This window comes from Acyrthosiphon pisum, chromosome X, assembly GCF_005508785.2.
Source record: "Acyrthosiphon pisum isolate AL4f chromosome X, pea_aphid_22Mar2018_4r6ur, whole genome shotgun sequence".
Classification (NCBI taxonomy): Eukaryota; Metazoa; Arthropoda; class Insecta; order Hemiptera; family Aphididae; genus Acyrthosiphon; species Acyrthosiphon pisum.
The window spans coordinates 33,317,843-33,345,338 of record NC_042493.1 but is presented as its reverse complement, the minus strand read 5'-3'; the positions used below and the strand labels follow the sequence as shown (position 1 = coordinate 33,345,338).

The following is a 27,496-nucleotide window of genomic DNA, read 5'->3' as shown; positions in this document are numbered from 1 at the left end:
TACTATAATACACCTCTAAAAAGTTTTCTAGACTTTTTCAATGTCTATATAATATTATTATGCAATGGAGTTACTATAATTATCACGAACATACTCGGATGGAGCTTCGGTCAATTAAAATGTGTCTGATGACGTTTTTTCACAACAATTTTAAAGTAATATAATTATCATGTAAAAAAGCTATACAATTAAAATACGTTGGTATAGTGTTCCAGTATAATTTTTATACGAGACATATTATGGGCCACGAATAGAATTTCATTGTTTCGACAAAATAAAAAGTGCACGCAAAATATTAGCGAGTGCAACAAAATTTCATTTTTACTGATGTAAAAATGTTTTTAGATATTTTTTTTTTATTATTATTATTTATTGCATTATTATAATGAGGTAAAATGTATTAATATTAGTCTGGTACCTATATTATATTATAATATAATAGCAGCCTGGATTGCAAATCTGTGGCAAAAATAGTCTTTTCCCGTACTTACGCCGTATTATAATATAAAATTGTATTGAATATTGTAATGATACGATGTTTATGATTCTATCGGTCATATTTTATATGATACACCTACTTATATAGTATTACTAGCTGATTCCGTGCACTTCGTTGCCCGTTAAATGTACCAACTCTATATGACTCAAAATCTGTTCAATTCGTTATTTAATATTTGGTGTATGGTGTTCAAAATTTATCTTAACTTTTCTGTTGCCCGGATTAAGAATTCTGATTCGCAGCAGTATATTATCAGGTAGGCAATCGGTAGATCGCGGACCCTGTGCTGCTTTACTGATAATATAAATTTTTTATTTATTTGAATAAACAGTTTTGCCAGTTCAATGTGAATGGCTGTACAATAGAGGAACAGTTTTTTTTAAGCTCCCACCTCATATTAATTCTACAATGATTCCCATCTATTTATTCTGCAACATTGGGATCAATAATCTGCCAAGGGGCCATGCTATTGAGGTGAAGGCTGTTATGATGTTATTTAGTTATGTCAACATAGAATATGGGTTTTATTCATTTTAAAGAATAAACGACATGTAAAACAACACAATTTCGAGTAGGTTGTATTTTTAATTTTTCCTTAATATATCAGCCACTATTGAAACGAATCGTAGAGATATTTTTATCACGCGTGCGATACTATGGTTTGTTTTATATCTTATATATATATAACATTCTCGTGTCACAGTGTTAGTCTCGATACTCCTCCGAAACGGCTTGACCGATTTTTATGACATTTTTTATGCATATTCAGTAGGTATGAGAATCGGCCAACATCTATTTTTCATACCCCTAAGTGATAAGGGTTGTCCAGAAAAAAATGAAACAAAAATATTATTATTTACGATAGAAATATTTGTTTATAAATGGTTGCTATTAGTTATATATATAAAAATAATAGTGTATTTAGTATTATATATTGGTTGCTATTGGTTAATCGGGCATGTTTGTTGATTTGTATTATTATTTTTTGTCAATATATCCTATTAATATTATAAATGCGAAAGTCTGTTACTTTGTTGCTCTTTCACATAAAAACTACTGAATGGATTTTAATGAAACTGTACAATAATATAGCTTATACATCAGAATAAGACATAGGCTACAAATCATCCCCATAGGTTCTACCAGGGTATGTGCTCAAACAGAGAATTATATATTTACGGTGGAAATTTTTGCTTATAAATGGTCGCCATGGGTTTTAATAATAAATTATTGGTTCCCGTGAAAAAAAAAAAAAAACAATTAATCAATCACGGATTTTGTTTTATATTTTCTATTTTGTTTTCTTTCTGTGGTTTGAAAGATGGCATTTAAGAATTATTCCACGAAAGCGTAAGTCCAATCTTTCAAGAAACTCTAATTAAACATGAAATATAAAAATTTCTAGATTAAACAAGATGTTTCCACGATAGATCATGAGTCAACTTATAGTTGTCTGGGGTGATTATGGTTATGGTTATGCAGTGCTTAGTTACAATATTTCTTATATTGAGAATAAATTTAATGTTACATTTTTCAAACGCGACTTAAAAATTATTTATGTGATAAATTTAAACGACATAATGTAAGTTAATTTATACGTAACGATAAGAAACAATACGCAGAAGTAAACCTGCGCAGACGAAGGATGCATCGTTACTGTTTGGAGGAAAACGCATAGTAATTAATTATACAAAATAAAACATATAATAGTATAGTTGACACTTTCAATGGACAACGAAGTGCACGGGATCAACTAGTATATATATAAATTGTACAGTTATGTCTAACTACCTATAATACCTGACTACCGTCAATGACGAAAAAAACAGTCTTATTTTTGTTTCGTAAATGAACAATTAAAGAATAACAAATAAATAATAAATATAATATATAATTTACATACTTCCAGTGTCTTGATTTAAAATAATTATAGAACACAATGATCATTATTGTCTTTATCAGCGGCCAAGATAAAAAAAAATTTTTGCAACTCCATCGTAATTATTGTTCATACACATCTCAGAAATACTTTATGTCAATGTACCATAAGCACATCTTAAATGCCATAACAGTCTGGCTACACTACGTTGTTGTATTGTTTATTAAAGAAATATATTTTACACGTAATTTATTTGTTATGGTAATTTAATTTTTGTTTATGAATTACTCGATGGACACAATGTTTACAAAGTTACGAATTTAGAATTCAACACTGAGTAGATCGATTTCAGTTCAAGTTTGTACATTATTGGTTAACGGTTATATACAGAGCACGACATGGCGTCTGTAACGTCAATTGACAATGAGGAGATTGAGGTAACTAACAATACGACGACGGAAGATGAATCGTTCACCACTGATGATTTTCATCTAGACGAGCTGGAAGAATTGCAGAGGAATTTTTTAAACATGATAAAAATGTGCGATGTGTCGGCGGTCCAAAACCTATTGGAGAATAACAGTGGCTTTGACATTAATTGCAAAAATTACCAGGGTATAACGGGCTTGAATTTGGCCATCGAAGTCAACTGCGAGCCGATGATCGATCTTCTATTGTCAAGGAATGATCTCGAAATCGGAGACTCACTAATGCGCGCTATCCGTCACAATCATTATCCAATCGTAATCAAGCTTTTAGACATTCTCCAAGTGAAAAGTCCGGAAAGCGCCAAGTTGGGTTACGAGCATTCCACCGAGTTTCCACAGTACCTCACCCCGATCATGTTAGCAGCCCAGTGTGGTCACCACCAGATCATCAGCATGTTACTAGAACGTGGCCACATAATACCTATACCACACAAAGCTCGATGTCTGTGCAAAGAGGTCAGTTGAAAAGCATTTCTTTTTTTTCCGTCAACGAATAGTACTCACTTTTCATCAGACATTTTTTCGAATGAATTATTTAGTAAATAAATATATAAGACATTTTCATGATATTTTAAGAAATCCATTTTTAAATATAATTATGACCTGTTTATAATATTATTACGATTTAAGGTAGATACAAACAATATTATTTTTTATACATTTTTTTGTCCCTGTCTTGGAAATATATGTTTGTGGTGATGTCAAAAATATTGCTAACTTTTTTCATCGTGCCTCTTGTATTTTCCTTCTTAACGTTTGGATTTATAACTTGTAGCCTCTCTCTATCTACAACATAATATTCTAACAGGTGTGCAAGTCGTTAGCCCAACTCAACAACGGCCTTGAGGCGTCCGAACTAAAACTGTCGGTGTTCCGGGCGCTGGCCAATCCATTTTACATTTACCTGACTTCAAATGACCCTATCCTGACCGCATTCCAGCTGAGCAAGCAGCTCTTGGAACACGGTAACGTTAACCGGCTGTTCAAGTCTGACTATGAATCGTTGAACCTGCAGACCCGGATTTTCGCCGTAGACCTAATCGGGCTGTGCAGAACTTCAGATGAGGTGAAGCTGATACTGACCCGGAAAGAGGGTTGCAACTTCTTTGGATCGTTCCCATACCATCGGCTGGTGATGGCCATGGACCTGAAGCAGAAGGAGTTCGTGGCACACGGCAGCGTGCAGCAGATCCTGGAAGTGGCGTGGGCGGGCAACTGGTACGTGTGGAAAGATCGCTGGTCAAATACATCGGCCTGGGCCGTGCTGTTTCGCGTGCCCCTGCTTCTGTGGATTCTCCTCCTATACCTGTTCGCGCCGTATTCGAAGAACAGCGAATACTACTCACTGCCCGTGAACAGGATGATAAACTATCTGGCGTCGTACGCCGTGTTCCTGGTGGTGCTGACGTGGGCCAACAACCTGGACAAGCCAGTGACCGATTGCCCCGACGACACGGTGAGCCTGGTGCTCAAAGTTATTATCGTGGTGTACGCCGTAACGTTCGTGTTGCGCACCACCAAGATGGTCGTGGTGCAGGGTCCTTGGCGGTTCTTCAGAATGTTGTGGAACATATACGACTGCGTTAAACTGTGCATGCTAGGCGCCACAGTTGTGTGTTGGTGGTTGTCGTACTTGAACCCACGCAACCCACCCGTCGAGCGTAAATACTGGACATCGCTGCATCCAACGCTGGTCGGCGAGGGCCTTCTGGCCGTGGTCACGGTCATGTCCTACCTCCGGCTGCTGTTTCTGTGCCAGCTCAGCTACTCGCTGGGCCCACTGCAGGTGTCCCTGGGAAAAATGACCACAGACTTTGCCCGGCTGGCCGCCGTGTTCGGCATAATCATAGTGGCGTTCACCGCGGGCCTTTGCAGATTTTACCAGTACTACGCGGGCATGACGCGCGTCGACCCGGTCACTGGTTACGAGACCAAGCAAGACGAGTCGTTCGTAAACGTATACTCAACGCTCAAGACACTCTTCTGGGGCGTGTTTTGCATGACATCGTCCACGGCCGGCACGGTGGTCATCGAGAACCCGCCCGCCGAAGAAGGCGAAGAAGCATCGCCCGTCAACAACCACTACATCACACAGGCCGTGGGCACGCTCCTTTATTCCGTGTTCCAGACCCTGTCCGTGATCGTCACGCTAAACATGCTCATCGCCACCATGACCAACACCTTTCAACGGGTCACTGGCAACTCATACGTGGAATGGGTGTTCGGCCGTACGGAGGTGTTCCTGTCGTTCTCAATGCACAGCGACCTGCCACCGCCCCTAAACATTGTGCCAACTATCCGCTGCGTGGTGGAACTTTTTATGTGGGTGGTCAGCTGCTGCAAGGCCAGCTCCATGGGCTTTTTCCACATGGTATCGTCAAAGAAATATCCAGACCCCTTTTCCGGGGATGAAGCTTTCCGTAAGCTGATGGAGAAACTCAGTCGACGGTACTTGCGGCATAGGCAGCGACCGGCCGACTCCAAAAAAATGCTCTACGGCCTGTAATTGAACATTATTTTTACGCTATACCAGAACGGTAGTGATGTTTTCTCGCTTAAACGCCGACGATCGAATAACTGCGGTCGCTGTCGTTGCTGATAACTAGTATATTATATAGGTAATAATCATTTTGTATTTTTGACGCTTATGATGAAATGAAACATATTTTTTGTTTCATCCAATCATGTAATCGTCATTAATGAATAGTTCCATGTGATATAATATGATAATATCAGCCCACACTTTCATAGAGTAACATTTTATCTGTAATTTCGTAGTAGGAAAATAAAGGTAGGCAACCGACATTATTTTGTATCAAAATTTAGATATCTATCGGCTATCAGACAGAAAATACTAATAAAGAGTTTCTGAACACTATCTAATTGCCTCATAAAATTTATTTGAGAACAAAAATCTAAAGGGAAATCATTGACTAATTCAAATCTATTTTAATAAGTCAATAATACATATTTCTATCAATGGGTATAGTGGAAAAAGTGGTGTATGAATACGTTTAACAAGAAAAACTATTTTTTTTTTTTTTATGACCTGTTTGGTGAAGTGACACGCATGAGATTATGGAAGTTACGTTGGTAGCTATTGGGTAATGAGTGTTCACGGCTCACGCATATTAATGATTACTACAAACATTTACCCACTACATTATATTGCACACAAAAACACACGGCTTATACTCATCATAGTGCTCACGCATAATATATTATATATCCCTCCCTAAAACGGACTGTTCAAAATCACATCAGCGATTTTAGGGCAACAATAGTTAACGCGTTTTCGTGTGACGTTACGACTACAACAGATCTCTAGCATATGTACGGAGAACTCAACCGCAGAAGGGTCACCATAATGTTAGCCAAAACAACAAATTTCATGTATTTTGTAATCTAGTCTGAAAGCACCTTCGCGACAGCTTACATAAAATATTACTACAACTTGTGTTTTTATCGTAACTAAACATTTAACCCTCTTAAAATAAATAAATTCGTACAGGCACGTCCACACGGTGCGGCATTTATTTCCCGATTATCTTCCAGTAGACAATACTGATGATGCCGCGCGCGGCTTTTCCGAAAATACGTCCACACACACGCGGCATAGGCGAGCGGCACAAGCCGCGCGGCTTTCCTTTGATGTAGACCGCCTACTAGGCCGATCGGAAATTATGCCGCGCGGCATCAAAAAAATCCGCAGAAAATGTATTTATGTATTCACGCTCATGCCGCGCGGCAAAAGCTGCTCCGTCTGGACGCGCCTTACAACTATTAATTAACATCACAATATTAATTCCACTAAACTTCTTCGCCGATCGTTGATCTGCAAGTATGCAACTTGTTCGATTTCATTAAAGTTTTAGACTTTATAGTACGCAATAATAATATAATAGATTAGTCTAATGAGTTGCTTTAAATAATAAAAAGTATTAATTTTCTTAAACCTGCAGTACTGTTACTTGATAATACAATAGTGGACAATTTGACATATTTGTTTCCACAATTATAAGATCCCATTCAGTGTTCGAAAAGTTTACTCAAAACTGAACTCGTTCGCGCTCACGTTCAATGTATATCTAATTAACTCGTTCACGTTCATTATTTTTTCAAAGGAATACGTTTACGTTTCGTTTGCGTTCATTGGGTCATTCATTAAATTATTTATTTAAAAATGAAATACCATCATGGATATATTTTTTTTTTTGACTTTGAAATAGTATGAAAGTACAAATGTACAATCCTGAAGACAAAAAAAATGATTTAATAAAAGTTTTCTACAAGTATGAATTATGTTAACGTTCACACTATATGTATAAGAAATGAGTTTCGTTTACTAAATATGAATGTGAATGAAATCGAAGCACGTTCATTCCAAAAACTATTCCCATGTTTATTCTGTGGGTAAAACACTATTGGCTATTAACCATGGTTTTCTCAAAAATTAATAAAGTTTACAATTAATGTCATCGAAGACGAAAGATTTCGAACGATTATGAGAAATTTATATGATTTTAAATAGTGGCTTACGCCTAAATGTATTTGCACGTTAGCATCGTTGGGGAAAAAATCAAAAAAGAACCTATAGATGTGATAATTTTGAGGTGAATGCTGTTATGTCACCACTACGACGTTATCGACACGGAAACTGGACATTTTCACATCACAAAATAAATGACGTGTGAAATAGCACACTTTCAAGTAGTATTTTTTTTTTTTTACTTACCACCGTTCAAACGAATCGTTCAGATTTTTTTATCGCACGTGTGATTACGGGGGTTTTTTTTATCGAAATCGTATAATGGCTTATACGTGATCGGCACTGATGTTCCTTTGTGAGTGTGTGTATTTGATTTATTGTTACTATATACACGCTACTGTATAACCGCTACAATATTAAAATTGAGCCAATTGGAAGTCATAACTAATTTATTTCAAAAATATAAAAAATTCCATTCATTAAATAAAACACCTATTACAAGTCATAATACATTATGCAGATTTTATTACTATATTACCTACCTAACCAACCTAACCTAACCATGGTATGCAGTAGGCAAAACTTGATCCATAACATACGTATACATACAACTGTTATCAAAAATACAATAATTTATGGATGTCGGAAACCGTATCTCGAGCATTATAATATTATATTAATATAATTTATATTTATCTCATACCAGGATCTCGCGATATGAGGTGCCATTTTCCTGGGATCCAACGATGAAATTTTCATAATTTCTTACCTGTAACAAAAAAAAGGAAAAAATGAGTATAAATTCGATTGACAGTTTAATATTTTAACACGGAATATCCCAAATATAATATAATATCAGCTAGTGGTGTTATCATAAATTTCAAATTTGTATTATTATACTAACGAACTTTTTAAATACATTTAAAAGAATCCTAGAAATAAATATGTACGCAGGAAAAAAAGCACCGAAAAAATTCACCTTGCAAGAAAAAAAACCATAGTTATTTGAATGTTAGTTTTGAGTTTAAATTTTGCAATAGTTTAAAACGGTTTAACAAATCGCGTAACAAAATAAGATTGTAATTAAATGTAACTTAAATAAATTTTTTTTTTATCTATTTATATTATATATTCTTACTATACGCATGTAGTAGTTGGTACCCAACACAGTATACATTAAGTAAACTCAATAACCAGTTAAAATGTCAACATATTTATTAACATTTAGGTACTAAAATATAATTTATTGAAGGTTAATTTACTAAAATAATAATTGTGTTTAACAATAAACACTTTTGGCGAGGTTTGAATTGTGCATTAGTTACCTACCTTATTTACATTAAAGTTCTAAAAACGGGTATTTTAATTTTTGTATTTTTATACTTTTCAAATATTATGAAATTGATACCATACGGTCATACGGACAATGATAATTTATAAAAATGAAGATTATAGCTTCAAATAAAAGTGATGACATATTATGTTTATTGAACATGTTTATAAGCATAAATATTGTGTTTATAACATATTATAGTACAATTCTATGTCACTTGCTTAGGCTTTTTTACAGGGTGCATTAATTTTTGGGGTTATTTCCTGGGCTTTTTTCCCGTTGTATCTTCTTTTACCAAATACCATTATATAAGTATAAATACGTTTGTGAAACTTTATATGAAGGGTCATACACATCTTACTCGTTATCAATTTAATAATTGTATATAATATATATTCCATAAACATCAAATCAAGAATATTATTATAATATATAAATTCGTGTTTTTTAACGATCTCGTTAGTGTTCGTTTGAATAATTGTAAGGGAACAGATGAAAAACAAAAATAATAACAAGTAATAACGAATTGTGATTATCATAGTTATGACAATTTTAACAGTATTTTACTTGTTGAATTAATTACAGAAAAAATAATATGTCAGTGTATAATTTTTTTATACGTTGGTTAATTGAATATTTTACAATCTGTTTTTATACAACGTAAGCAAATTTGTTAAAAGAACACAGTGGCATTGATAATACAAAAAATAATAATTGTGAGGAAGTCTCGCACAGTTGAGGCACCCTTAAAATAAATATTGTAAGATTATTATTATAGTGACAGTATTATATCATCGTCATAAGAATAATAATCTGAAGATATTAATCCATTATATTTTATATTAATACAACTCCAAGTTCTATTATGTTTACAACAGAGTTACCGATCTATATAAGGTTTTAAGCTTCCAATCCGGAGCAAGTATAAATGATAACAGTCGAAAGTGGAGAGTATATTTTGTAGGAGAGGGTGACTCCTTACAAAAAACTGTCTGACAGGGATAGTTGGAATATTAGCCCCCCCCCCCCACTTATCCTACCATATAATTTAAACGCACTTGTGGTAAAATGTCTAAATAATAAATTTAATAGAATAATTATATGGGGGACGGAGAGGTTTGACGAGGTCGTAATAGTCACAACAATACATTTTCGTACTTAAATGTATTTATTATTCGGTAGATGAATACTGCGCGTAACTATATAATATTATATTTTATGTAGAACGTTTGTCGTAGACTAAAAAAAAATACTTCTCGGAGAAGGTAAGACATATAAAAGGTATATATTATATATTATACCTGTAGCTATTATAATGTATAGGTAATATGAATGCAATCTAAACGTGCAGGCGGATGAAATATTATTTACGAAAGCAAATTATACGTTTTTACGGTCACTATAGTCGCGGTAAGTATAAATATATATAATATATATACATACTTAATACACAGAGTTCATATATTTTAAAATTACATAAACTATTCGTTCGTCTTCATCACGATTTCGACATTTCATCGCGGTCCCTACGAATTCGACCTTCCAAATTGCAACCACGTCGACTACGGTACGCAATTAATGTTTACCTATATTGTATATTGTAAACATAATATATAAAATAGGTAAACGAGTAATAATCGACGAGCCTATACGGCTGTGGTGTACGTGTGGGTGGGAGGGAGACAAGGGCATATTAATACTAATAATTTTTTTAATTGTGTACCTATTACTGTCGTAAACCCAAATTTGTGTCAACATATTTTTACAGATTACTGGTCCTCACTGAGTTAGCTTGAGGAAATCAATGAATACAATTAAAGTTTGACGAATAAAAAATACGAAGGTGCGATCGATATTTATGACTTAATTGACAAGAATCATGAAATTATTTAAAATACTTCTCAATAAACAAGCTTCTATAAAGATAAATTCTAAAAACCTAAAACTTTCTTATAATAGAAGCTAATAATGATATAATCATAAATATTTTCAAGTCAACGGAGTATGAGCAGCATTTATTTAGGTGCATTTAAATTAATTATTTTGGAGAGCACATTTAATCCGATGCAGCATACCTTCAAAGTCTGCGGATGCATATTACATAGCTACAGTATTAGGTGCCAATAATAATAATAATAATAATAATAATAATAATATTGTATTGTAATACGCATCTTGTGCAGCGATGAAATATCTGAAAATATGTTATGTTTCGCAATGACAGTATTACTAAATATCGCGTACACGACACATGCGCAAAGATAAACAGCAGCGCTACATCATTATATTATTATAATATTAATATATTATAATGTCGTGACGGCATATTATTATTATTAGTTTTGATAAATCTTCCGACTCTCTCGATCACTGACGACAGATACTGCAGCTGTTGTACGAGTTGTTCTTATCGCCACTGAAACGCTGAGCCATATATAATATCATCGTAGTCGATGATCTGCACAACCACAACAATATATTATTATTATTATATTATATATACACATTTTAACACTTTGCCGTCAGCCACCGTGTAATTTTCTAGTCTCGAGTCGTGTTTCGTGCACCCTCATCAATCAAAACTCGTTTACGTCGCTTAAGTCGCGATCGCGGTCCACTGATATAATATAATACATTATATTGTATTATAATATATTATGAACACACGCGGACGACAAACTCGCAAGTGTGGTCATTAAAGCTTCCGTATCTTGTAATATTATTATCCGAGACGACGACAGTGGTGGTGATGATGTTGACGATAATAATTATAAAGCACATAATAATAATTACTACTATTATGATATTATTATTATACGGCCTAAAGGAAAGGGCCGGAGACTGCGAAGTGCGTATTGTACCTATATTATAATACGCACGCAAACACGAAATATAATCGATGGCTAGAAGAAGCCAAAAGTTGCGGTAGGTCTTAGGTCTACGATATAATTTTCTCTCCAAGTATAGTGGTTTTATGAGCTCCGCAACGAGTACATCTGGGGGTCGATTTGATGATCGTCAAGTAGGTGTTAAAACGACAATTTTCATATTTTATTTTTGTCTGTTCGAATCTATTATAGACTTATACACGCGCATTTTATCTCACTGATGTCTTTGAAAAAATAGGAAATACACTCGTAAATTAATGTACATTCTAAAAATGATGTACCTCATCGTGAACATAAAGCTCATACCTATATAACATGATACCCGGACTTGTTATTTTCATGAAAAACCAATTTTTATTTTATGATTTAGAGGTTTAAAATATTTTACTTTATGACAACAATATATTATTATTTATTATACAATTTTAAATAAAATACAATTTACGTTCCCGGACGTGTTTTTGTCGTATTATTTTATGATACATATCTAATAAGAAATTGGTGTATCATATAGTATTCTTCATAAATTATTATTGGTATTTTATAATAGTTAAAATAAGTTTTTATAATTACCATTAATATTTCTTAGGAATATAACTAATTTGAAAAATACTGTTAGCACATATTATCTACAAATCTATTGTAATTAAAATTTCCAGGAAAAATACTTATAAAACTCTTAGATATTGTATTTTAATATTTTAATCAAATCAATTGAGATAACTATCTAAAAAAGTTATGAGAAAAAAATGTTTCGAAAAATTTGAAGATTTAAAACATTTTCCCTGCGGTAATGTTTGCCATTTGTATCATACAACTTGTGGCTCCTTGGCCATCGAGTCGTATAATAATATATGTTTCTATAACATAAATAACAATATAATATTATATCTCCGTTGAAGAATCAGTCTCCATAATAATAATATCAAATAAAAAATAGAACATATAAACACATATTTTTTTAGATATCTAAAGCATATTGATATATTATTAAATAAATTGTTTGGATAAATTTGGCTGATGTGGAGTGTTACAACACCCAGAACACTCCCTACCTTTGTATAGATTATACCAACGCGGTCATCATGGTCTCTACCTAAATCGTCGTCGTACTCATCAGTCACATCGGGCAAAAAAGAAAAAAGAAAATAGCCTGACGACTTCTCAATACCGCGTTAATATTACGACCCACCTATTGTATTAGGACACGTATTTTGAGCGACTTATCACTAGCATATGTGGCGCTGTGGACGATAATAATATATCGACGGACGCGTGTGAAGTGTGCGATATAAGGTAAATGTTATTGTTTCGAACGTCTCACTATCTTTATAGGCTGGTCACACGTAACCAGCTACCTATCGACCAGGATGTCGGTATACGCAGTGATTAACAACGTGGTTCTGTAATCTATAAATATACGTGAGCGGCGTCGAGAGTGTGCAGTGTACGAGCGTGCGGAGACATACAAGAAACTTTGAATAATATGCAAATCTAAAATATAATTATGCATGTAACGGCACTCATTCCTCGTAAACTGAAATCTCGTTCTTCTAGACAAATATGTAATAATATGCAAATTTTGAAAATCCCACCGCCGAAGTCGCTCTAATAAAACCACGTTGACCCTATGACATGGCGTCAACTTGGGGAGCTGCTCCCCGTTATTGGAGCTGCCAACTAATCGTCGAGTTTAATGATTAACGAATTTTTGCACTGAAGCATCAAAATCCTCAAGCCCCAAGTCTGTAGCTGACTTTACATGATTATAATAATAATATATATTTTATTACTCGACATCATTATCATCGTCGCCGTCGTCATTATCATCGCATGTATTATACAGCGTTTACGTTAAAACTATGTGGTGTCGTAGAAAATAGTAATAATATTATGAATTTTAAATAAAAAGCGATCGTTGTGTGGGCGTATACCTACATTAAACAATTAAAATAATTAGTATGCACCTCCCGATTTAAACATCGATAGTGTAAACCATCATTTCATATTATTATGCGTCGTCGTTACTTTCGCTAAAATTGCAGAGGTACATTCACGCGATGCTGTGGTAATCGGTTTTTTTAAACAAATTTATCATCAACTAAAAATAAATATTAATTAAAACTTCCATTTGTATTATTAGATTATTACTTCATTTGTTGTATGATTACACATTAAGCCGTAATGTTGTTTAATATTAACGTTCAAATATCAAATTAGAAAGTATTAGTCGCGGTAGTTGTTTTTAGAATGTAGGTATAAGACTTGATGTACATACCTATACGTTAAAAGATAAATTAACAAAAACGTGTACATTTACCTATTGATGTATGATGGTATAGGCACCTATTGCGTCATCTCCCCGAATCCAATCATAGTAGACATAAACAGTAAAGTACACAAAACTTTGGTATTGTGTTGGTATATTTTCGACAACGAATTGTTTCAAAATTATTTTCGGTATTTTATGTCTTAAAATTTAATTATTATTATATTAATATAATAATAATTAAATGTTGTTATTTTAATATTATAATGCGATGTGACCCAAAGCTGATAAGTGTACCTAATGGCGTTATAGTACTCATCTATTATGATTAATGGTCAAGTATTTAGATTTATTTTTAAAAAAACTGTGTTATAATATTTGCTTTTATGCATACGTCCGTGCGTAGTACCTATTATAGGTATATCGTATATTAGTAGTTATCGATTTTCATTTCGGATAACAATTTATAGAGCATTAGAATTTATGTTCTGATGCATGCTGTGATTACCAGAGGATACGACACATACGTCGAATCATTGATTAAAAATATTAGTAGTTATAATCAATGGTCATACATGTATCATGTATGACAAAGTTTTGAAGACTTTATGAAGACGTTTTGAAAATCCGTGGACCAGTTTTTATTTTCATAACGACCGATGACCCAATCACCAATCGCCATTGTGTAAACGTTTTGAAATATCCATAATTTTATAATAAACTCTGCAGGTCTCGGAGGTTCTAGCAAATAATATACGGTTTTTTTGTTGATAATTATTAGAACATAGAAAGTAAGATATAATAATTGGTTTCATACTATTCCTTCATGTCGTAGACGAAATAAACTGTCGTTATATATAATATGGTTTTTAGTGCTATTTTACATATTTCAAAACTAATATTTTTAAGTTTTTTTTTTTTTGGTTATATTTGTTTTATTTGTACAATCTGTATAAAAAAATAATTACAATAAGCGCAATGGAGGGATAATACAATTATAGGTCATTTGTCATGGTTGGCTTGATGAAGAAGCTATTCACTAATATTTTGAAGTGAATTATTTTTTTAGTAAATAAACACCTGTATATACGTATACCGTATTATACTATTATTATACTACTATAAGTATAAATAAATAATTATAATACAAAAAAAAAAAATTAAAATGACATTTTATTTAGCATATTTCCCAATCTTTAGTGTTTGTTATAGCGCTCATTTTGGCGTAGTAGGCGCATATTAAGGCGCTAAAAAGTAACTTTTATAGTCCTACATTTTCCGAGTCTAGATTGATAATAAAGAAAGTGTCATCAATTATTTTTTCTTTTTATATAGCTCATACTCTAATTGTGCCTGATGGTACAGATTGTGAATAAATAATAATAATAAAAAAAAAATAAATAAATTTGTTAATATAATATGTGTTGACGACCGCAAATCGAACATTATAATTGTATTATTATCTCGCAACGACCGCAGTTGTGCTTGGCAGTCGGATGACAGTATGACACTAAAATAATACAAAATATATTATTATTATGTATGATGTGTATTTACGATTATTTAATTAGGCTGAAGCTGCAATATGATTTTGATTTGGTTTCAGTGTGGTTTTCTATAGAAAGACTTATAACAATTATTTTTGAACGATTTTTGACTATTTTCGTGGATAATATTATAGCAAATAATGCATTGCAAAAATAGGGTCACTTGTTTAAATTAAATGTTGCAACATTTATTTTTTAAAGGCTAAGTAAATCATTTTCAAAACCATTTATATATATATCATACATATAAGCATTATATAGAACGTACTATTATATTATTTACTTTATTAAATATTAATATGTGGTAAAATACTACAATTACATAGGTATTTTATGAATATTATATAAATAATTATTTTTTTTTAAAACTAATTAATCATATCGGTAGAAACTGAAAAATATTTAACCCCAAAAAACAGAAAAAATTGATACTTATACAGATTGTAAACGATATATTATGTTAATATTGTAGACGTAATGCGTATATTATGCTGCTCAACTTGTTAGCTGTTACGCAAGTTTCTTTGATAATACTCAAAATTATTTAATTTTTAATCCTTATATAATTTTCAGAAGTTTTTAAAGGGTTTGAAGTGATTAAATACATATTTCCATAGAAAATACTTGAATCATAATATTATACTTAAATATTGTGAACAATTTAAGCGCACAAATATCAATACAATTGAAATAAAACACTAAACTAAGACATTTAAATAATTTAATAGGTTCAATATAATATGGTACACCATCTGCTTATTAAAATCTAACTTTCAAAGTTGAAAAGATTTAATGAGTTTACAATAAATTAAGTAATTAATATTAAAGAATTCTTTTAAGGATAATATATTATGACGTCTTATAACCTCATATTGTTAACTCGTTAATCCTTTTCAACTCTGGATGCTATAGTTTTTAATAAATGGAAGTTCAACAATATATTGAACCTGATGAATCATTACCATTCATTAGTTTAGTGTACAATATTCTTTCAATTAAGTTTAAATTTAAATACGTTAACGTTTATATGCCTTTACAATATATTATTATACATTTTACGATTAATATCGTTTAAGCCATGTATTTGATCATTCAAAAACAAAATAAAACGTATTAAGAGATCAATGATGATCATTAAGCAATAATTATTTGGAATGAAAATGCCACGGTAACACGTTGTGCTGCAATTATGTCACGCGTTATAAAATGAAAATTAAATTTTATCTAGGTATACGTGGTATATACCAGAACTGAATGTAACTCATTATAAATCTGTTTGCCATATTTTACAGTTGCAGCGTATCATGTGCGACGTAAAGGTTTCCAAATGAGATCGTCTCACGAAAATATCTGTCACTCGGTGGAATAACACAAGAATATAATTTATAGGCTATAATAATTCAAAGCATCTGTGACGAGTTTCGGTAATTACATAATAACTTTTATATTTTCGGTTAAATATAAAACGTATGAACAGATTTAGATAGTTACCTACACGGTATTTAATCCTGTAATGATAATAAATTATAACATTAATAATAATGAGAATATTATTTTTGATGATATTTTATTAACCTATAATATAGAAACACATAACAATATAATATAATACAAAGAGATTCGCCAATCTCCAACCATATGCTAATGTCATGTTATCCTTACTATAGATATACATATTTTAATAAAATTCTGAATGTTTTAGTATATTTTCAAATAGTTTTTTATACCATTTTTTTTTTCAAAATTATAAATGAGAACCAATTTTACCAAAAAACTTCAGGTTGATGGATTTTTTGAAGATTGAAAATATGTATATATGTACTTACTAAATATCGCGGTCTTTTAATGGTTTCACATAAGATATAAATGTATTACTAATTAGTTTATTATATAATGTACCTATTTGGACAATTTGTACAAATTATAAAATGTTAAAAGACTAATATTTAAAAATATTAAACACAATTTACAAACATCATATTCCATATAATCCAAATCGGTTATCATCGAAAGTTATCCTTATAGTAGGTACACAAATTAACTCAACAACTTCTCCTTTGAATTTGGATTGATATATTTTCAAAATATAAACCTACCGATTCTTAACAATTTACAATAAAAATTGCATGATTAACATTAAAAACCCAAATTGCTGTTTATATCGCAAATTATTGTATAAAATATAATTATAATTACTATAGGTATTTTTTAATTAAAAATATGCTGTGAGTATACCAACTTAAAAATTCAAAAAATCAGAATTCGAATAAATGTATGGAAAAATGGGAGTGAACGTGCTTGGTAAATCAACCAGTATAATAATGCGATGTTATATTGCCTTCATATTTTTATGCGGCCATAATATGCATCTTCGTTGTTCGCCGCACTCATCCGGAACGATTCGAAAAAATACATTTGAACAAACGCGAATCACCAACCGTTTTTCGAAATGAAAATTTATTCAGAATGCGGTACACCGCTATTCGGGTAGGTATTCTGCCTATTGTCAGTATATAATATACTATGCCAATGCGACGTCCCGGAAACGTCGTAATAGCAGGAAATATGATTTCGGAAATTTGCCACGATATAAATTGACAGCGAGAGCGGATAGCCCACATACTGTCTACATATTGACGCGACGTGGGTAAAATAACAGAGACCACGCACAGTCCCTATCGTCTGAATCGATCGAATTTAAAACTGCAGCTTTCGCACGAAAAATGAATAAAATATCCAGCCCGGGCAGGAGAATAAAATATCGAATATTAGTCATCGTTTGACATCGTATTATTATTATTATTATACCGATTCCGACGGAGTCTGTAGAACGACAATAACGTATTATTGTATTATATTGTGTGATATATTATTATAATATTATAATATATCCGCAGCTGCTGAATTACATAATACAGCAATTTTTAACTCGAAAAATTGATTTTCACTGACGGTTTTCGTAAATTTATGAAAATAACTTTCCATACCAAGTAGCTGGTAATTGCCTGGTATATTATTATGGTTACCTATATTATTATATAAGAACACTACTTCTTTATAAAGGAATAGAATTTTTTTAAATCCTCGCTATATAGCTTATAAAAAAATTATCAACCTTAATAACCCATTCCAGATCATCTCCCAACACGGCTAAAGCAAAGTTGAAGTAGCGATCTTCTAAATGATCATTAAACTAATCTAGCTTAAAAATATATAATTAGAACAAAACAATAAACAAATAAATAAATAAAATAATATAAAAACTCAAAATTGGTAATGTCACTATATGGCTTCATCGCTCAAAAGCTTCACATAGTCACATGTAACTCTCCTCCCTCACATTTGCTCATTGCACTAAATAAAGATGCTCACTTATTTTAAATGTCAGACAACATTTTTCATATTTTACTGGAAGTGTCTGAGCAAAAATCAAAAAGTATATTGAATTAATAGATCATTGAAATATGTTGGATATAGAGAAGTTAAACTGCAATGCATAAATATTTCAAATAAGTTGTATGGATGGGGAGGTCTTCTGAATTTCAAATTATTACACGGATAAAAGTATAAAACACTATATTGATTGAATATTCGATGTTTTATGCACCTAATAGAAATTATTATAATAATATAATATTTTTATAATTATAATAATTATTACAAGTAATACAGTTTTAGAAGAAATAATATTTTAAAACAGATTTTTTTTCGAAATCAAGGAAATTTAACAAAAAATGGGGGAATGTAGGTACCATCGCTTTGCTGTACAATCGAGTGTACGCAGAAAAAATATGAAAACCGATTGAAAACAAAGACGGTATAATTGTTTGGTAACCGTTACAAAACAATTATAATATTAATAACAATATTACAATGTTAACAAATGTTTATAATTATTTCTTAATTTTTCCTGATTTTTTTAAAAACAACTGAGAATATTTAATTTTGACCTCATTATAATAGTTGCAAGTTGAATACAATTTATTACAAGAAACGACTTCTATCGAAGTTGAAGGTCAGAGAATTTTTAAACTAAAAAATTTAACCGTTTTAAATTACAGAGGAAAACACAATAGATGTCCATTCAAATACACCTAATCGATTAATTGAATAATTAATTAATTGGCTTTGAACCGACGTCATTCAATGGTAATATATAATACGATGTCGCGCTTATTATTGTCGTTATTTTCTTAATTATTTGTAAGGTGTTTATAAAACCAAATAATAATCATTTTAATGGTCTTATTGTTTTCGTTTCGTTTAATATATAATTATTACCGAGCTAACAATGCCATGTACCTATATAAACAGCGTCGTGCCATAGCGTTTTGGCGACATGCGGTAAGCAAAAAAAATCTCGTAACCAACACCACGGTACACTTACGATCAACCGTGTGCGACGAAGGGTTTTCCGATGATATATATATATTTTAATGGCATGTCACAACGTCATTATAATAATAATATGTTTAATACATCGTAACCGTGATACCATATAAACTATACCTATAATGGCGCGGGCAGTACCAGAGGCACAATTCTTATTATAAGCATATGCATGATAATAATAATAATATATATAGCTATCATAATATGACAATCACGTCACCCCTCCCCCAAATGTAAGTTTTGGCACATTCAAAAGAAAGTACCGAGTACCTACTTATTGTCAGTTTCTATAGCATTCGGTGATTTTATTTGATAATCAAATTTGAATTTGAATCATCATTATAACTATTATCATTAGTGTAAATTACTCTGGTGATATATTATAGTCATCAATACATTAATTGTCGTCATATTAAACAACAATCATAACGGTTTAGAATGATTATTATTAAGCTTATTGAAATGTTTTAGTTATTGTTGTATTGCCATTGATTTTAAATGTTTTACTCTTTTAACTTAATGGTGCCGCAAAATTATAACATTGCATTTCAGAATTTTACAAAATTAATACTAAAATATAATATAATATTATCATTCACTATCGGTGGTTATATCTTTTGAATCCAGTATGAGAATTGAGAACCAAACAGAAATACAAATATCTTGTTCGCGTATTGTGTCGTCTGTTTCAGACACGATAACCTCGGTATTGGCACACCGGAACCGTTTCACGTCACTTCAAAGCCGTAACGATTTCGCCGCTGTATTAAAAAATAAAATAAAATTAGGAATCTTGCCATTGATAAATAATATATGTACCGTCCTCGGGATGAGAGTTTGGTCCTGTCAGCGATGGTGAAAGTAAATAATATATGTATATACATATGCTGTACTTGAATATACATACACATAAGTACATAAAATGTAAATATTACGAAACATCATTGAGAAATAGTGTGGCAATGGTATAGTAACGATCCTTTGAAAAATAACCCAACAAATAGTTAATAATCTTACATTATACTTTCAATTTGAAACGTTTGTACTACGCACTTGGTTTAGACATACACGTCATAGTTAACAATTAATAAAAACCTGGGAAATGGCTCTGCTATATAGTCGGTGTCGAGTGTGTATCATCATTGAGTAGTCCTCCAAACCTGGATATGTTAGATTTGAATTCAATTGTTCTATATTAATATGATGAAAAACGATTATGAGTGGGACGGTCTGCACCCAATATTTCTAAGGATAATACTATTTAATATTAATTCATGATATAATCTGAAAGGAGCGATAAATGTATAGATTTTACAAGAATATGTGATTTTTAATTTGGTTTCTGAATACAACGAGTATAGTAGAAAAAATGTTCCGGAATGTTTCTTGAGAAAATGTAATCTATAGTTTGCGCTTTGGTGGTCAAAAAGCAGAACATTTTTTGTACTTATGAAAATAATCGGAAAAACATAAATATTAGGTCAGGCCACCGGGAAATCTCTCGTCGTCCCGGTCCCCCTGGGCCATTCTGCCCTTCTATCTTGTGGTTACCAAAAAGTTAAACCGTCTTACACCAGAATCTCTTTTCAAATATTATATGATCATATGTATAACATTTAATTGAGATTTAACATATTCAATGACGAGATACATTCGACACTTACTGTACAGCAGAACGGTTAGGTACCTATAGTTGGCCACTTTTATATTGCTATTACTTACATTAATTTCTTTTCTATTAGTCATAAGGTCGAAGTATTTCTTGCCAAAAAAATTGCAAATTATATTGCTATGGTGTTATATGTACCTACCTAGTAATTATTATAATATTAGTAGCTATATGAATAATAATATGTTCGTGGTCTAAATACAATTTTCTACCTAAAACCACCTTCAAAGTTGAAGGTCGGCTAATTTCTTGTACTACAAAATGAGCACACACATCATCGTAAAATCGATATACATTCATTACTCCGATCAGAATTTAAATATTAGTTTTTTATCGTAAAACGTTCGGTATTCGATGAACTAAAGCGCTTATAGATGTTCAACTAAGCATCGAAATAATTATTTTTGGATTCGTCACACGCAGTCCGTTTACAGTAATCACTCTAAAATCGACGAGTTTTATACGAATTAAATAAAAAAATTATATTATAAATAGTTCGTCTCAAATACGATCATAATGATAAAGAGTTATTCGAGATGATTTTCTAGATCCAAGACGTATCCACTAACTTGACCTGACCTGTATATTATTATTATTATTATTGCGGTTTCAAAATAAGTCATTTAAAATATTATGATCTGTACCTACGAAGAAATTAAATTTTTTAGGCACGTTTTTCCGCATTACAATATTTACCGCACATGTGCCGGCAATGCTGAACATTTTAATGGCAAAGCTGTGTAATAACATACGCATAATATTATTATATTATATTATTATAACGCTGAAAATTTCAATAATCGTTTGAACATGTTCCACACACACGCTCAGTACCGTAAATGGCTAATAAATAATTATATTATTATTGCCGCGTCGACGCCGTCGTGGTATATTACTCGTGACGTACAAATCAATTATATTATACACATCGTTTTGTGTTATAACCATTCGTATTATTATTATTATTATTATTATTAGTTATTATTACGATCGTGGCGGTGGTAAAAATGTAGTTTTTTACGAGTCGACGATTCGATATTTGTCACGTACCCGCGCGGGAGATCGGTCGACCGGTGAAAGTCCAAAGGCGGCGAAGGTTCGACACGCGTTATTTACGTATGCCTATTATGAATGTCGTTATTTATGTTATTTATAGGAAATCATCTGGTCATGACGAGTGGGTCAATATTGATCTATCGTCGGTGGACGTAATAATATTACGTCCGTCGTGGAATATTACGATCGACGCGGTATTGCGAATTAGGTCTACGAAAAAAGCTTAAAAAAAGGTAGACAACTTTTGAGGACCCGAAATTATATATTTTTTTTCTTACCGCACAACAGGTCTGTTTCGAAACAAATTAAAACATTTTGATTATTGATTTTGCGTAATTATTAATTTATCCCGTTTTATTTTATATTTGCGTTTAGCTCTATACAAAAATCACGAATTAGTGCATTACACCGGTTTCGGTGACAGGTAGAGTCATATAGGGTGATTTGCCAATCACATTCACCCTGATTTTTTATCTTTAATAATGCGTTTGTTCAAATTATAGCTTTTGGAATCCTCATTTATACTCGAGTACCATAATATTTTCAAATACTTATGCTTTTCTATACAATTAAAGGAGTGTCCTGTGACAATACCAACTGGCAACTTATCTTCTTCAAAATGAGAATCATCCGTTTTTGATGAATTTGATGTATCTAAATCTAAATTAAAACGTTTAGTTTTTTACTTATTCAATATGATAATGGGTATAGAAGATATTATGTTAATTTGAAAATATATTTAAAAGTTCCGAAAATCTAAATTTCAATAAATGCATTATTCAAATAAAAAATGGCTGTGAGCATAATATTAGTGAATCACCTTATAATATTATATTAGGTATATTATTAGGCATAATACCTTTTTGTCGGTGTGTTTCGATTTTTATTCTCTATTTAAGTGTCAAAGGGTTCATGTCGCCACCTGCCTGGCTCTATATATAGATTATATATAGTATACTGTAGTGGCAAACTCACTCGAATTTGGTAATTTGTACGTGAAATTTAACCGGCAACGAATTAATGCGAAATAACTCGGCTACTGCGCAGGTGCCTTGGCCGTCATATAATATTATTGTTGGAAGTTTCACATGGTGACGTTTACATGTTTAACGCACGCACGCCCGTAAGGACGACAACGATGTAATATAAATGTTTAGTGTTTTCAACTTATAGGTATATTATATTACCTATATTATATAACCTATATTATATTATTATTATTGTTACCTTTGACGCGCCTAAGACGTTGAGTTGTTAATTGTTCGGGTACGATATAGACGTCAAAAAAATGTTATCTGACCAAAAGAATTGAGTAACATAAAATAATATAATATACTTACTATCAGTGTTGTTCGGGCGAGATCGTATTTTATACCTAAGACAGCGAGAGTGATTTTCTACGACTTACTATAGTTACAGCACACAACCAAAGACATTACACAATATTATTAAGGACTTAAACTACCCATCGAATAGTGCGAAATGTTGTAAAAAATTGGTATAATATCTATACCAATTTATAAATAAAATTAATATGATTAATACGCGTATTAATACCCTCCAATACATACGGTAAAATCGGTTTTAATAGCTTTGTTAGTTGTGCATTAGACCCAATAGGTTTGAACTGTAGAAGTATGTGTATGTGACAATAATAAATCGTAAAATTGACAGAAGTGTGCAATTTTAATTATGTATGATGCAAATGACATGTTATTTTTTTCAAATGAAATACAGAATTGATTAGCTATAATTCTATAAGGCTATGATAACTATAGCTATAGCTGATATCTTATTGTGTTTGATTCAGTCAAAAATTATGTTTGCGTAGTACCTAAGTATAATGTACCTATTATTGAATTTTATATTTTTAAATTTAATGTTTTCAAATTTTGTAGATTTGCTTATCTATATTATAAAATGTCAGTATAGGCAGTAGAACTCTACAAGTTCCTCGAATAGAAAAATAATATAATAATATCCCGTGGAGAAAAATAAAGCAATTTTCTTTTGTACCTATCTACGGACAGTTTTTCAAAATCGGTCATATAATAATAATCATTTATTTTTTACACTATAGCTATAAACGAACATGACCCAAAAAATTGTCAACATAAATAATATCGCAATAAATAATAATAATAACAATAATAATAATTTATATATAATATTATTATATACCTCCACCTGGCCACCTATTTGTTATTATATCCAACGGAGGAACCACTTTACACTGATTGTTTTTTTTTTTTTTTTTAACAAGGTCGCAGTGTATACGAAACACAATTACTCTAACGGAAATAATATATTGATTAAAATAAATAGAAAATACGTGAAACTAAAAAAACGTCGTTCGATGGCCAAAAGTGAATTTATAAGCTCGAAATCACGAGCGACACAGCTGCACACGTAGATACAACTGTTAGGCAATAAATCGCGAAATCAACTACTGTTTTAGTGTTTGTTTTCCATGTAAAACCTTAGGAGAATAAAAATATATAATATTATTATCGCGGAAAACACGGAACTATATGTGTATTCCATATTGCAGTTGAGGTTCTTGTTTCATCCCAAGGGTCATGCGATAAACTTTTTGCTTCAGTTCATCTGCATAAGTTTTATTTTCAGATACAAAACTGTATTTGCATCCCATATAATGCCCATCAATAATTTTAAATTTAAGCTATATGTAGTGTTTATCATTGATATTCATTTATTTGTTTTATACAACATTAACTTCGTATTTTTTCGTGCAGTAAATTTTTATATAATATTTTTTACTAGTCGTAAAAAGTATCATTCCTACTGCTATTATAGGTATTCCATGCTGTTTTTAACTATGATTCTAATTATTATAAGTCAATATCAGACCACAATAAAATAAAATATAGTAAAAGTATAATAAAAAAAAATGTTCTGCTCCATTTCGGTTGTATTATTTTGTTTAATACCTAAGTGCTCACCACTCAATGGCACATATTATATCATGATTTATTTTTCCATTCGTTGTAACCTTACAACAACCATAGTAAATTACTATATCAAAAAGGAATTTATACTTGTAGAAAATTGTGTTGTATATTGATAAGTAGGTATTATTATTGTTATTATACTATAATGTTATTCATATATTATTATACGTCTTGATTGTATTTCTGCATACAATTGTATTGATGTGTCACAGATCAAAATACGTTTCATGTCTAAATGTTTGATTAGGTAAAGTAAACCATAAATTACGTTCTGCAATATCTAATACCATTATATTAAATTATATGACATTCTTGATGTGTTCAAAAACGACGTTGAATTATTATTTACAACGTATAATAAAATCTCAGACGGCGAGGAATACAATTTTACTAATCTGACAAATTGGATAGAAGCCAAACCCCATATTAGCACTTTTAGAACTATTAACAGTTATTTTGAAGGAGCTAGCCTATATAGTGTCATAAATAATATACATCATCATGTAATCTGCAGAAATCGTTTGTATATAAATGTCGTACAAAAAAAAAAAATTGTGTACATCAATAAGATTTGGCGTGTTGCGTGATTTCAGTGTTCACAGAATCACAATTGGACTTACATAGACGTTAGATGTAAAGTAAAATGTCATAAATTTAGTTTGAAATCATAAATTTAAGCAATGGTTTGCCTAAAAATATTACTGTTTTTTTTTGAAATTTCAAAATAAATAGGTACTGTGTATACCAGCTAATAAAACGCGATTTAATTCTCGATCGACACAATTTCATACGAATCATATTATAACAGTAAAATATTTAAATAGTATAACATTTATCTGTCGTTTTTAACCGAGTCATGTTGGCTTTAATAAACAAAATACGAATGTGTTATGTTATAAATATATTATGAAGTCTCGAATTAACTGTTGTTTCTGTCCAAAAAAATATTTCAACAATCATACGAAAACCGTCTCCAACATTTGAAAGTTACACCAATAACACGTACATTTTCAGTAACATTGGTATAATTCAGGACAAGATATGATATCGATTAAAAATCGATAAATATTGTTAAAATTCATTTAAAAAATCAAAAGTAATATTAAAATCGAAAACTTTTGTTAATAATATTCTAAATTTATATATCAAAATAATAATCATTTTGTAATTTGTATATATAAATTAATTTAAAATTGTATCTAATTAAAAGTTAAGACTCAACAATAACCAACGTCCAACTGGACTATAATATTGTGCATCACTATGTAATAGGTTGTTTGTTGTAATGCAAAAACAATATAGAACGATTGTAGATCAAACCTAGCAAAATAAAGTTGAAAATAAATAATAATATAATATACCAATAATATAAAATCATAAAAATGCAATATAATGGTACCTATTTAAAATTGAAACTAAAATCAAATACAAAGAAAAATCAGGACAAGATTGAGAATCTATTATATTGTGCAATAGTATAAAAATCATACAATTTTAATATCAATATGTACATTATTTTTAAATTTAAATTAGAACAAACAGCAATTAATATCAATAAGCAAAATTTAAAATTAAAATCGAAAATTTTGTTTTGATTTCAAACTCAGGATAATAGGTTTTAGGTAATATAATGTATAATAATATTATTTTTGTATTTTTTGTTTATGGCAACATTTTTAGTTTTGGATCTATATTTGGACAGAAAAACATATTATTTCAGGCCAAAGGCACATGTCGATATAATGATATTACATTACGCCGTGGAAATAATATGATATATCGTCGTCGGTCGGCCTTTGCAGAATAATATGTTATGATGTTATGCGTTAGAGATATTTTACTTATATACCTACAAGAACCACCTACATAAATCAAGACTATTATTAGTGCGCAAAATAAACGCTTTTTTGAATTCGTCGATGCAGTACATAATAAAATATACCGTGAGTCAACAAAGCAGGGTATACGCTAAGCAACTGAGTTACTTATATACTACTACCCAAAAATACATATTT

General features: G+C 31.2%; 2 protein-coding genes across 2 annotated transcripts in view; one reads left to right on the top strand and one right to left on the bottom strand.

Annotated features, from left to right (window-relative positions):
* LOC100162449 (RNA pseudouridylate synthase domain-containing protein 2) overlaps window positions 1-8,178 on the bottom strand; it is a gene marked incomplete at its 5' end in the record, with an annotated part of 153,378 nt that extends 145,200 nt beyond the window's left edge. Inside the window, one exon of the mRNA XM_029485782.1 lies at window positions 8,059-8,178. Within this exon, the coding sequence (XP_029341642.1) occupies window positions 8,059-8,178 (120 nt within the window). The remainder of the gene's footprint in view (window positions 1-8,058) is intronic.
* On the top strand, window positions 3,967-8,019 carry LOC100168688 (transient-receptor-potential-like protein). Its single transcript, XM_016800722.2, has one exon. It carries the CDS (start codon window positions 4,002-4,004, stop codon window positions 5,370-5,372), a length of 1,371 nt encoding a protein of 456 aa, XP_016656211.2. The 5' UTR covers window positions 3,967-4,001; the 3' UTR covers window positions 5,373-8,019.
* Window positions 8,179-27,496: the final 19,318 nt, after the last annotated feature.